This window comes from Anopheles arabiensis, chromosome 3 (genome assembly GCF_016920715.1).
Source record: "Anopheles arabiensis isolate DONGOLA chromosome 3, AaraD3, whole genome shotgun sequence".
NCBI classification, from domain to species: domain Eukaryota; kingdom Metazoa; phylum Arthropoda; class Insecta; order Diptera; family Culicidae; genus Anopheles; species Anopheles arabiensis.
The window spans coordinates 55,408,990-55,422,838 of NC_053518.1; the positions used below are offsets into that span (position 1 = coordinate 55,408,990).

At 37.2% G+C, this 13,849-nt stretch overlaps 1 protein-coding gene across 11 annotated transcripts in view; it reads left to right on the forward strand.

Moving 5' to 3' along the window:
* LOC120899765 (protein kinase C-binding protein NELL2-like) overlaps positions 1-13,849 on the forward strand; it is a 94,347-nt gene that overhangs the window by 53,374 nt on the left and 27,124 nt on the right. For 8 of the 11 annotated variants that reach the window (XR_005739097.1, XM_040305961.1, XM_040305960.1 and 5 more), the window contains 5 exons: positions 7,873-8,023; positions 8,700-8,991; positions 9,139-9,294; positions 9,361-9,583; positions 11,952-12,128. Coding sequence is in view for 10 of the 11 variants with exons in the window: in XM_040305961.1 (XP_040161895.1) it covers positions 7,873-8,023; positions 8,700-8,991; positions 9,139-9,294; positions 9,361-9,583; positions 11,952-12,128 (999 nt within the window). In the remaining variant the exon portion in view is untranslated. Of the gene's footprint in view, positions 1-7,872; positions 8,024-8,699; positions 8,992-9,138; positions 9,295-9,360; positions 9,584-11,951; positions 12,129-13,422; positions 13,543-13,849 lie in introns of all 11 variants that reach the window. The other 3 variants (XM_040305968.1, XM_040305964.1, XM_040305965.1) reach the window with 1 other exon arrangement.

The window sequence follows — 13,849 nt, forward strand, 5'->3', positions numbered from 1 at the left end:
TCTACTAACAATTTATCGATTGATTCAAGGTGAATTAATCATAAAATTAGTGGATTTTATAATTTTTATATGAATTTGACATTTCTTGGACCATTATCCGTGCAAATCAATTAACCGACAACCGTCCGGTCCCGAGCTGCTCGGATAATCGACGTTCTACCACCGACAAACCGACGTGACACTTCGAACAAAATGAGCTTCAAAAGTTGTCTCCTTATTTCAAATGAAAATACGTTAAACACTAGCGCCATCTCTATAATGATTCGCTTACTACACTGACACAGAGAAGAAACTGTACTTCTCACATCTTTTGCATTGATTTGGAAACTTATAAAATGATTTTCCTGGGTGTTTTGTCCAAGAATTCTCACAAAATCTTGCCTCACACTTCCTTCGCAATTTGTATTTAGAAAAGTTGTTTACATCGAAGCAGCAGTGAACAGAGCTTACTTTGACAGAAGTGATCGCCTCACTCAAAGTGTATGAATATCAGGTGGTCTCGTCCCATACAAATTGACAACTAATTTCGAAATAAAAAAAATCTCCTTTTGACAGAATGGGTGAAGTGAATTTCCATAGGAACCGTTCGCTTTGTTCTTAGCAACACATACGTAGTACACATTGGTGTCCTCATCGACGGCATTATTTTGATCCAAAAATGGATTTTAATTAGTTCAGATTTGGTTTAGCTTACAGTAACATATATTTTGAGTGCTTTTTAAGGTATTTCAGTGCAAATAACGAAGATTCTAAGATTGTTTGTGTGTAAGGCAAGTCGTCAGAAAGCTTGTTTGGGGAAATGTTTTCACCCATGCTGTCAAAAAGTGACGTTTGCTTTTGCTATAAAAAACAGGCTATGAGACCACCTGATATTCATACACTTTGGCCTCACTGGTAAATGACAGTACTTTCGTGTGGGACACTTTTGTAACGCCAGTTTCACGTCGGTTTGTCGGTGGTTCTACTGTATATATATATAAAAATCTCGTGTCACGGTGTTTGTTGCGAGCAACCTCCGAAACGGCTGGATCATTTTGAACGAAACTTTGCACACACCTTATGGTGATATGAGAATAGGTTTTAAGAATTAAACATCGTTCAGATGTTACACCAAACTTAATTTAATAATGATTTTCTAACTCCCATACAAAGAGCAGGATTGTTGTGTTGTATACGGCACTTTGACACTTGGTGTGAGGTGCCTGGCGGTTTACACTCGGTTATCGGATCCTGAAGGGATACGTGCACGATACAACTATCCCAAGTAACAAATCAATAATGGATTATTTTTTTTTTTAATAGCTAAGTTTGTCGGGCCAGCTAATAATATATGTATTTCAAAAGCTGTCAAACGGTGTATTCGCTTCATAATGAAATTTAAGTTTTTATACATGATTTTCAACACATCCCAAAGAACTGTCAAACTCAATCCAACTTGAGATGTGATGAAAATCATGGTGATTAAATTAGAAATTATCAAGATGGAAATGAAATATCAGAGTGATGTGGATCTTGCACGCGGTGAATAACTACGTTCACATTAGAAACTGACTTGGAACCATGCAAATAACTACAGGTCGGTCCGTCCAGTGTACTTCCACAAATTTGGTAGCCACAAATTTGACAGCCAGGGAATCCAAAGTTTCATACAAAGTCCTTAAATACCATAGCTCTCTATGTGTCAATCTCCATAGAAATCTTTATCCATCATGGCTACCAAAAACAGAGCTAAGAACCCACTTGAAGTGTATCTAGCTATCTTGAGTTAGACCTATTCGTCACTCTTGGTCGTCTTGGAGGTGTGTATGACTAGATGGGATCTTCTAACCGTGTGGCCACAAAGAGTGAACTATACAGCGAAATGAACTATTTGTCAGGTATGACTAATAGTGTTATTACATTTGTTAAATTGAATTGAAATCTGCATGTCACGGAGCGTTGAAAAGAAGTTATCATGGCTCAAAAAATAAATTCGCATAGTCCTATGTTGATTCTGTAACGAGTGGAATTCAACTATAAGAATATTGAACCTGATGTAAACAAGACTTCATATAAAAAAGGTAGAAAAAAATATATATGCTTTCAACGTATTAATAATCCTTTAAGTTGTTTATAGAGAAAAAATGTATAAAATTCCATTTCTGCCCTTGAGAACTCATCATACCCTCAAACATTCACTATTACAACAGGCATACATACTATTCCAGTAAACTTATGAACCAATCAATAATTTTCTTGCAGTGACAAGACCGATTTATTATTTTAATCACAATTAAAATTTGATCGAAAGGGTTCTTATATGTCAAACTGCTTGTAACAAACTTTTTCTACTTGTCAAATTGTTCTACATTACGAGACCTCGTTCCTACACAGTCCTTGTTTTATACAGACGTCACACGAAGCGTAAACTTTGGCGTAAACTGAATTTACGCCATACAACGCTATAATCTTTTGACAGGAAGTTTACGCTCTCTCATACAAATCAATCGTAAACTTTTTGAGTTTACGCCTCGTGTGACGTCCGTATTAGAACATTTACAATTCATCTTACTGTGAAGCGCAATGTGCATTAAGGAAACCAGGTGAAGGAGAATTCGTCACATGACATAAGGTCCCCAGGATTAAAAGCATTGTTGACTTGTTAATGTGTTTTATCTACAACATTTATTCAATTTAATTTACTAATTAAACTTATTCAGGCTATGTGAATTCTTATTTAACATTAAAACATAGATTGAACATTAGTATTGTATTATATAACTTTAAAAACCAGTGTTATTTCATGAATGGATAGTAGTTCACTGTGTTTCCGATATATTTATGCATAACAACTAAGAAATCTTTTATTTTACATATTTTCACATGCTTTGCTCATTATCAAAGAGATGCAAGGACGATTCGAGTGCAGTTGGTACACTTACTTATTTAAGTAAATTGTTACACTTACTTATTTATATTCGTGACGAATATCCCATGAGCCCTTTTGTTAATGGGACTCATTTTTCGAATCAATAAAAATACAAAAATGCACTTAATATCCAAGAAATCTGTTCTATTTACTATACTTTGTGTGCGGAAATCAATGAGTAACGGTTTTAAAATAATGTGAGGTTCCTCAACTAAGCGACCCCCAAAGGAACATCGATTATTAAGGCTCAGATTAACCGGCGGGCGACTTAACCGTGTGCATGAATTTTACAGCTATTCAATCGTTGCGAACATTTGCGGCAATAGTCAAGTTGATGTAAATTTTTTAGTCTTTCTCTCTCTCACTCTCTCTCTCTCTCTCTCTCTCTTGTTGGTCTGCTCACGATAGAGCACGTCGATGTGACATGGTCCGGTCAACAATCATTCTTCAGGATGCTGGATCCCATCCATGCAGACACCCGATCTCCGTCAGGTCTCGCTTCACCTGGTCCAGCCATCGAGTTCGCTGTGCTCCCCTGCGCCTTATGCCGAACTGGGGGTCGCTGTCGTATACGTTCTTGGTGGGGCATGAGTCCGGCACCTCATGACATGCCCCAGCCATCGTATCCTACCAGCCTTCACCACCATCAGGATGCTCGGTTCGCCGTACAGTTCAGCAAGCTCGTGGTTCATCCTTCTCCTCCCAAATCTAATGCTCAAACACACCACCAAAGATGGTCCGGAGGATGCGTCGCGCAAACACGCCCAGAGCGTTTGCATCCTCCGCTCGGATAGTCCAGGACTCTTGTCCGTAGAGGACTCAGGGAAGTGCCATTCCCAGAGAAGTGGTACCGATGCATGATGTTCCATAGCTTCATCCGGTCTATGGTGTCGTAGGCCGCCTTGAAGTCGATGAACAGGTGGTGCGTAGAAATCTGGCGCTCTCGGCACTTCTGGAGGATCTGCCGTAGAGTAAAAATTTGGTCGATGGTGGATTTGTCTCCAACAAACCCAGCTTGGTAGCTGCCGACAAAATTTGTAGCAAGGGGCGCATGTCTGCAGAACAGAATCTGCGACAGTATCTTGTAGGCGGCATTAAGGATCGTTATGGCTCGAAAATTCGAGGAATCCAACCTGTCGCCCTTTTTGTAGACTGGGTCGATTTACACCCAGCTTCTACTCCTCCGGAAGTTTCTCCTGCTCCCAGATTTTCACGATAAGACCGGTAAGCCTTTCCGGTCCCATCTTGAAGAGCTCGGCCGCCAGTCCATCGCTGCCAGCAGACTTATTGCTCTTAAACTGCTTGATGGCGCTGGCAATCTCATCCAGAGAAGGCGGAGACACCTCGTCGTTTGCGCTGATGCTGTCGCTGTTGTTACTGTTGTGCTGCTGCTGTGGTGGTTGGCTTGTTCTGCCACTTGCGCCAGCCTCTCCTGCCTCTGATCCATTCAAGTGTCCAACAAAGTAGCACTTTCACCTTTCGATCACCTCCCGCTCGTCTGTTAGCAGATTTCTTTCCGCATCCCAGCACATTGCGTTTTTAGGACCAAACCCGCTCCGTGCCACCTTCAATCTCCTATAGAACAAGCGGGTGTCCCCCGACTCGGCTAGCTGCTCTAGCACCTGTTCATCTGACTCTTCAAAACGGCACTGTGGCCTGGAAGAGCAGGGTTTGCTGTTTCCTCAGTAGTCTATAGTTCTCCACGTTCTGACGCGTTTCATGCCGTAGCATGCGGGCGCGCGCTACATTCTTCTCGGATAGTGCTCGTTTGCACTCTTCGTCGAACCATTCCGTTTTCTCTCTCTGCGAGGGGCATCGCAGCGATGTTGTTGTCGGCCGAAAGAGCTTCCCCGAGCGTTGTCGTGTATGGATACCCCTCCGCTACATCAGCACACTTCAACCGGTCCATGTTGAGACTTGATGTGTCCTGACTCCGTTGGTTGTGAACCACGGAGAGTTTCTGGCGTAGTTGTACCATGACCAGGAAATAGTCCGAGTCGACGTTTGCACCTCTATAAGTTTTTTCGTCGATAATAGCCGAGAACTGCCTTCCGTCAATCAGAACGTGGTCGATTTGGGTCTTTAAATTACGGCTAGGATTTTTTTTGTCTAGTATTTCGTATCTATTAACTGGTGATATTATCGAACTTCAGAACAATCGAACCGAACAAAAGTTATTGATTGAAAACTCTGATTGATTCTGCTAATGGAGGATTTTAATTTCGAGCTGTTTTGTATGGGGTTTGACAGTTGACTTCTGAAAGCATGTTAACACTCTATACAAAATCACGTGCAAAACCATCCTCAAATTTACAACCGAGATGTTTTCAGCCTGAAAAACATGTAAACAAACGCCGATTCGCCGCAGGCTCGATCAGGTTAGCTCAAGAAGGATTGAATTTTTATACTGAAGCATACATATTTTGCCAAGAAAGGAGGAACAAGAAACACTTTTGAATCGACATTTTAAAATGTACTATAGTATTATAACTCACATCAAACATAAAAAGCGTAGTTCTCAAACGGATACATCCTTGATGATGAATATTTCTCTAGTGACAGGCAGAAATTTCAGCTCGTTAGCTGGAAAAAGGAAAGGGAATGTCGTTCATCCCAATGAACACGAATGTGATTTCGGTATTTTTGTTTCGTACCGTGATTTCAGTACGGCCCACCGTTAGATCCGCCACTGCATATAGAGTTTGTCGGTACACTATTCGAATCGGTAATCTATTAATCGGTACACTATTCGAAAATCGGTAGAACTACAATATTGACCAACTATCATTTGAATCGCTATCGCTAGAACGGTTGGGGCAGTATAAAATTCACCGTTTCTTGGTTTGCATTAGTGGTGGGAGCTCGGAATCGGACTTACACGATTCCGATTCCGTGTTCGGAATCAATCCCGGAGCCGATTCCGATGCTGGATTCGATTCCGATTCCGGAGTCAATTCCGGAGCCTATTCCGGAGCCTATTCCGGAATTGATTCCGGAGTCGGCTTCGGAATCGATTCGGTGATCGAAATCGGCCCCGGAATCAGAATCGGCTCCAGATTCGGAATTGACCTGGGAATGGCAATTTACCCCGGTAAAGGAATCAGGATTGACTCCAGAAATAGAATTAGATCCGGAATGATAATCAGTTCTTCAATTGAAATAAGAAATTTCAGAAATGAAACCAGTCTGAGAATCCCCATGAGAATAGTTCGTTTACAAGTAAATTTTGTTTCTTTGCGGCTATCAATACGGACCATAACGGACCATACGGATCATCATTGGACCCAAATGGCTATGCTTATGGAGATGCCGGAACCTAGCCAATTCTGATTCCGGATCCGATTGCGATTCCAGAAAACTTTGGAGATAGTCGGAATTGATTCCGACAAAAACTTCATTTTTCCCATCACTAGTTTGCATGCATTCTTTTTCATTATTCATATTTTTTTCGATTTATGGAAAGAACCATAGCGTTATATTCTTGTGAACCGATTTATTCATTTTTTCACGTGAACAGAATGAACCATGTGGTACTGGTTCATTTGGCACAACGCTACTGGACATAACATAACGTAGCATATGTCGATACAAATATTTTGTAATGTTTGTGTTTTATTTGCAAGCTTTACACTACCATTGGTGATATTAATATGTAATTAAAATGTTATCATTCAGCGTCGGTTCACTTTATTGCTCATAGTATTTAAATTCATTTATTATGATAGGGTAAATGTACCAATAGTGGTGCAATTTGTAGTGGTACCGATGTGTTTTAATGGATTTAAAGTGTCAGGAAGAACAATTTCTGAATATTTTAACACATAGCAATTGGAATATGTTTTATCTTCGCAATCACAACCATTTTTATCATAAAATACATCAAATTTACGAAAAAATTCATATTTTTGTGACTGCTTCGTTGTACCTATAATGGTGGTATGGTTCCTTTAGTCGTCGTATTGTGTTCCTATAGTGGTGGTAAACAAAGATGCATCAAAAACGGTGTATAATATCAATGAAACTTAGTTTCAAAGCTGTTTTCGTATGAATAGCAAGTATTACTGCCATAATATAGGTTTCTCGCGTAATTTGATCGTAAAAAAATGTATAAATTTGGTTGATGAAAATATCGACAAAAGTACTGCATCACACCTGTCGTCAACCTACACCCGGAAGAGTGTGCTTGATTTGAAGTCAATTTTTCACTCTGCCATATAAGCGAATTTTGGCCTGTTTTTGGTAAATTACCTACATAAAACTCATTTATATTGCTTTTTTTAGTGAAAAAAGTACGACATGTCAAAAATATCCTCGAAAAAATCTAAAATGACCTGTTTTTATTGATTTTATAACTAAGACCACTATAGGAACATGCCTGTTTTGTGTACCTATAATGGCACTATGGTAAAAAACACTTAAAAATGCATAAATATGGTCAAAAGACAAATAATTTTAGTAAAACAATGACATTTCATAACAGTTATGTTGAAAAACTAGTAATTGCGTGGTTATGTGGTCATTTAGAACGTTAACAGAAAAATGAGTTTCGTTATGAAATCTTAAGGATTTTGGATAAATGTTGACACATTTCACAAAATAATGGATTTTTCGGTCACTAAGTAACGGAATGGCCCCATTTAACTTTTAAATCCTTTGTAAAAGGCTAAAGAACATTTCACACTAACGTAAATAAGTTAATTACTTGTAATTTTCCGTATGAACCGCATTTTAGTGCAATACCACCACTATTGGTACTACCACCACTATAGGTACATTTACCCTATATGAGCTTATTAATGTTTATTGATGATTTTTTTAATGTAACATTCTTCTGTTATAAAGTTATCAATATCTATAAGTTAACATTAATCTTGAATTTTATTCTAAAAATGTGAATTATTAACCACATAACTCGGGTGTTGAACTGACTTTTTAAACACTTTTTTTTTAAATATCTGTTGCAGGTCTCGATCGAAATCTTGTTCTTCCGGCTGCGGTTTTTCACCGGGCAGTCGAGCAGATGAAAAAATCTTCAGAATTTACCTTTTCCGTTGTCCTAAAGCAAGAACAATCAAACTCTGGGACCATAATATCATTTTCCAACGGAATTAATAGGTAGGTTTCGAACTTCAAAGCACCAGTTGTCTCTTCTTTTACTTTTTTCTTTTCCCATCTCAACTCATCTACCTGGTAAAAACATGTAAAAACAGACCATGTGTCGCCACTATCCTTATCTTATCTAATGTTTGATGAGCATGTTGAAAGACATTTATGTATGAAAATTTAATACACAATGTATACGATACAACAAACTTAGCACTATTCCCGTTATTTTACTATCTGCGTGCCTGAAGAAACCGGCGCTTCTGTCTATTAGACTTCCTTGAATAGTAATATTTACATTATTGCTACTTTATACACAGTATCTCAAGTGTGTCCTTGTAGAACCAGCGCGTATCATATATTTTATAATTTATGAAGTTTGTTATCCTTCGCATTGTTTCTTCATTCGATGATTTAAATGCTTTTGTAAATGTTTTGTAAAAGTGTTAAAAATAATATTTAATTCAATATTTGGATTTTCTAAGCATCATTGATTTCACTATGAACACAAGACTTTAATTTTCTAAGCCAATGTACTATATGTTACCCTCATCCAATTGTTTTAAGCAGGCATCTCAAATCCTTCTCCTTAATTTTCTGTTTAGTCCAGAAATTTCGCCATGTCCTATTCTTCTTCTTTTTCTCTAATCCTAATCGAAACATTGTAATAATTAATATTAATGTTAAGGTATTTAGAATTACAATCAAGTGGAAGACGTGACGAAATACGTTTTCATTACACACACATAACAGCAGCGGGTGTTACGCAGATTCTAACGGAAACATTTCCGTATCGACTTGCGGACGATATCGAGCACAAGGTGTCACTTACTGTTAGCGGCACTGAAATGCAGCTATTCATCGACTGCCATCCACTGTATAAAAGAGTGACACATTTTTTACCAGATAGAAATTTTAGTGCTTCCAATATGCAATTATTCGTCGGACAAAGGAACTCAAATAGTCATTATTTATTTAAGGTAAGTTTGAGTATTGTCTCTTCCAAATATCTGAAGAGCGATTAAATGCCAAATATCTTTGTTGATTTATGATTCAATTATATATTTTATGACTAATATATTTCTACTGTTCGTATACTTTTTATCGATTCGCACGTGACAACGCAGGGAGAATTAAAAGATTTACGTCTTATAACTGGGTCTTATGGTTATTTATCTCAATGTGAGTTGATGGATGCACAATGTCCTACTTGTGGACAATTTTTAGAATTAGAAAATGCTTTACTAGAATTAAAAAAAACAATGTCACTGTTAACAAAAAGGGTAGGTATTCAATAATAATCCGTATATCAACTATTCTTTATCTAATTTAATCGATGTTTATTACAGCTAGTGGAAGCAGAGAAGCGTGTCTCGTATATTGAGGAATGTGATTGTAAAAAATCATGCTTAATAAATGGTACAACTAAAAACGATGGAGATGCCTGGGATATTGGATGTAGTCGTTGTGAGTGCAGGCAAGGAATAGTCAAATGTGGTCCAAGACCATGTCCAGAGGTTAAATGTAAACATCCAGTATTAAAAGAGGGCGAATGTTGTCCTGTGTGTTTGAGTAAGTACTTTCTAAATTAACTATTTTTTTAATGTGTTACAGGAGAATGTACGATCCACTCGAGTAATAGCAATTCGCCAAAGCGACGATTTTGTCAGTTTACTGATATCATTTGTTAAAGTGTAACGCATACACATTTATGAATGTTACCAAACCACCTAAACTTAAATTTTTAGATCGTGTAAACGGTTTTTGTCGGCCTGGGGATACAATCGTCAACTCGTACGACTTAACAACATGCCCGTCATGTGTTCAAGCCCCGAATAGACCGTACCACCATACGTTGGACTAACTATCTAGCAATGGGTAATCAATTAGTCACTGAAAGCCAAGCCCTCTAGTGGTACAGGCAGGGCTTGACCGACACCAGTTGTTGACTCTTCAACTTCATTAGATATACCACCTTGTTTCGCGACCTACTTCGGTCCCAAATACAGTCGTATGTCGTGGGTCACCTGTATCCATTGGTACGCATTTTTTATTTTGAATTATCAAACTCATTTAAATGGCTTATTACGGAACAGGAATCATTTCAGGTTGCTTGCAAATAAAAATGTAGAAAAATGTTTAAAGCAACCTGAAGCATTGAAATCTTTAAATCTTAAAGCATTTAAATCTTTTCATGTTGAAGAATATCTCTAATATCTGCCATCTGAATCATTTATATTAAGTTTTTTACCAGCTATTTTAATCCATCATTTTCCACTCAAAACTGGTTATTATCGGCTGAGTAGTCGGATGGAAACCGCTTATCTTGAACTATCATAAATTCTTTGCTAATTTGTTTATGAATTGCTCACCAAACGGTACTCGCAAATGCAATGGCTTCATTATCTGATGTACTAGCTGTATTAAGCTGAAACAGTGAAACATTGATGTTCATTGATATGCAACTGATGCAAGACAAGGAAGTATTATTCAATAGATAGAAAACCGGTTGGAATTACTTGGTTTTTGAAATATAGATCAGTGGTTCTCAAATTATTTTCATCCAACGTCCGCCTTTATGAGTTTATTAATGATAGCACCCAATCATAACGTATCATGAGTTACCAACGTTGTACAGCTGTTAAGCAGAGGAGGGGGGAGGCTGGACCGGGGAGTGAAGAACTGCTAGAATCGGCTTCAGCGCGAACCCATTGAGAAGGACTGGCAACTTCACAATACAATAGTTAATGGGGAAGAGTCTGTAATCGACCAACTACTTCTCTAACATGATGAAATGGTTAGCTCGAGGCCTCAGGCGACCGCTTTGTCCTTTTGAAATTGAATATAATACTGATCGCTTTAGCATGTCTAAAGATGGAAATTAATCATTTTTTCATGTTTGATAATGTCCAAACATTATTTTAGATTTCGACTTACTTTAATTTGCCTTCTTTGGTTTTATCCAGGAAATTGGAGATGAACAAGAATAATCAGGACTATGGTCAGGAACAGTTTACTTTACTTATATTTTAGACTTTCGGTATAAACATCGCATCATCACTTTTGTCGTTAGAATGCTAGAATCTCTAAATTACTTGATAAGACTGTATTGATTACCACAATTTCCACCAAATAAATATATTGGAACTTAAAAAGCTAATTGAAGTCAAAAGACAGTTTCCATAGTTTTTAGCACATAAGTCCTTTCCATTTATGAGAGAGTTCACGATCAACACAGGAGCATCTATTTTTGTATAATTCTTAAATCTTTGAATATATTTTTATGGAGTTTTTTACCTTTCTACATCTTATCTTTTTTATTTACTTTTACTTTTTCAAATTTTTATGCAATTGATTTATATGATAACCAAAACATAGTTTTTGTTTTATTTTCGAAACGATTTTGAAATTTCACTTTATTAACAATAGTTTAACAATTAGTATATATCCCACAAGATACAGTGCACAGCACTTTTCAACGTCTATTTGTCTGACTGCCTTAAGGCGTTTGATACGTAACATATTCTGTTTTATAAATGTTTCGATCACTATAACTAGTTTAACATTCTAACAGCCGATCGAATACAAGGATTTACTTCCTTGAAAGCATGACAATTGGCTGAATTCGTAACAATAAATGCAATAAAATAATCAACATTACAGTTTTTATAAAACGTGACAAATTAGTAAGCAGAAGCATTAAAAGATAAAACATAAATTTGATATATCGCCATCAGTCACCAATACCAACACCCATCTGTAGATTTTCCCTTGTTATCGCCCACTAAAATAATGGGCGATATGAATCACTTTGAGAATCACTGGAATAGATGATGAGCGTAATTTAACAACATTGGATACAACAAGCTTTGCAACTTTTTCTTAAGAGTTTCGAGTTGTATGTATTTTATATCATTATATTTTCTTGTCTCATTTGCAGAAAGCTGTTACATTACTAAGAAAGACTTTGAACATGGTGAAATCCAAATCTTAGGCTGTAGAAACTGTTCGTGTGTAGATGGTAATATGCATTGTGAATTCCTGCAATGCCCCGAGCTGAAGTGTCCACCGGAGCAACAAATGTCAGTAACGGATGAATGCTGCAAATTTTGTCAAGGTATTTCATCGTTTCCATTAACATTACCACCTCAAGATAACATTTTCTTGGGAGACACGCATCAGCAGCCTCGAGAGCAGCAACATCAACAACGCCATAAAAATATTAAACTGCAACACCAAGAACTTGATTCTTTTCAAGTGAATAATTTTGCACAATTTAAAAATAATGAAAGTACAGAATTACATATATCCTCAAGTAAAACAAAATCCGGCGGAACTCTTCACACTATCACTGAAAGTACTAATGATGAAAAACGGGTGGCTAATGTATTTAGTGCCAATAGTAATTCTCAATTTATTAGAGAGTTTCTCATCGATCAAAGGATACATAATCGGCAAACTGATGATCACGATGATATTGACAACATTCAACAAGATAAGCAAAAAACGTTGGGCGATGATAGTGAAACTCTCTCCATGTTGATCATCACTAACGATCGTTCGCATGGTCAGATGAATCTTATTGACGATCAACTCAGCAGAGTTCAACATAAGGACATAAACTTTGATCTAGAACAAGAAAGTTATGCCAAGGATGTGGATAAACAAGATAACCTAAATTTGGGAAAATTCAACAGAGAATCCGATGCATTCCGATAACTAAATCCTTTGATATCGAGTCGAATGTTATCGCATGTATATGGAGTATGTTGTAATCATTGTGAAGTAAAAATTCACAGTACCTATAGACTTAAAGCAACGGTAAACGACGCATTTTCGAAGAACCGCATCCTGTATACAAAACCGTGCTTTTCCTCATCTTCATCCAAACGGCAATTTGAGCTTCTCACCAGACGCATATTTCATCCGTCGTGCCACTTCACTAAAACATTAGCTGTAAGCACTTATCCGTTGTTGGCCGAAAGTCATCATCCATCAAACAAACAGGAAACACATATGTACTTGGTTTAGATGTATCTAATGATCTTTAAATTTTCCCGACTAACGTTGAGATATTATTTAGGCCCTTTGGATATTTTCGACCATTCTTCGCTCTAAAACACATACAATATTCTAAACTAACAATTACCGTGTATGCAACATATCAAAATTTACTTAAATATTTAATTCATTTTTCTTTTCATGTCTGATATAACAACCATTTTGGCTTGCTTCTTCTCTTTCATCGAATTCTCCAATATTTTGCTAATTAATGTTCTACTTGGTTCTTGTGAATAACTGCTATGAATAACATTCCGCTACATAACGATGCTATACTAATGATGCTTGGACAAAATTTATACTTTCTGAAAAATTATTTACACCATCCGCTATACTTCCTAACATATCAGGAGTGGACTATTGCTCAAAAGGCCATGCATGTCACAATAACGCTACGTGTCTTAACCTTAACACCAAGTACACGTGTACCTGTCGTTCGGGCTTCCACGGAGATGGGTATCAATGTTTCGGTAAGTAGTAGTTCGTGTACCTAACATTTTCATATCCATTCAAGCAAAAAAAAACATACTTATAGCATAGGGTATTACTTTACATATATTAATATATTAAGGATGCCACATGATAAATGTGTTTTTTTATATACAGTAGAACGTCGATTATCCGGGCAGCTCGGGACCGGACGGTTACCGGTTAATCGATTTGCACGGATAATGGTCCAAAAAATGTCAAATTCATATAAAAATTATAAAATTCACTAGTTTTATGATTAATTCACTTTGAATTGATCGATTAATCGTTAGTAGAATATTTCTTTAT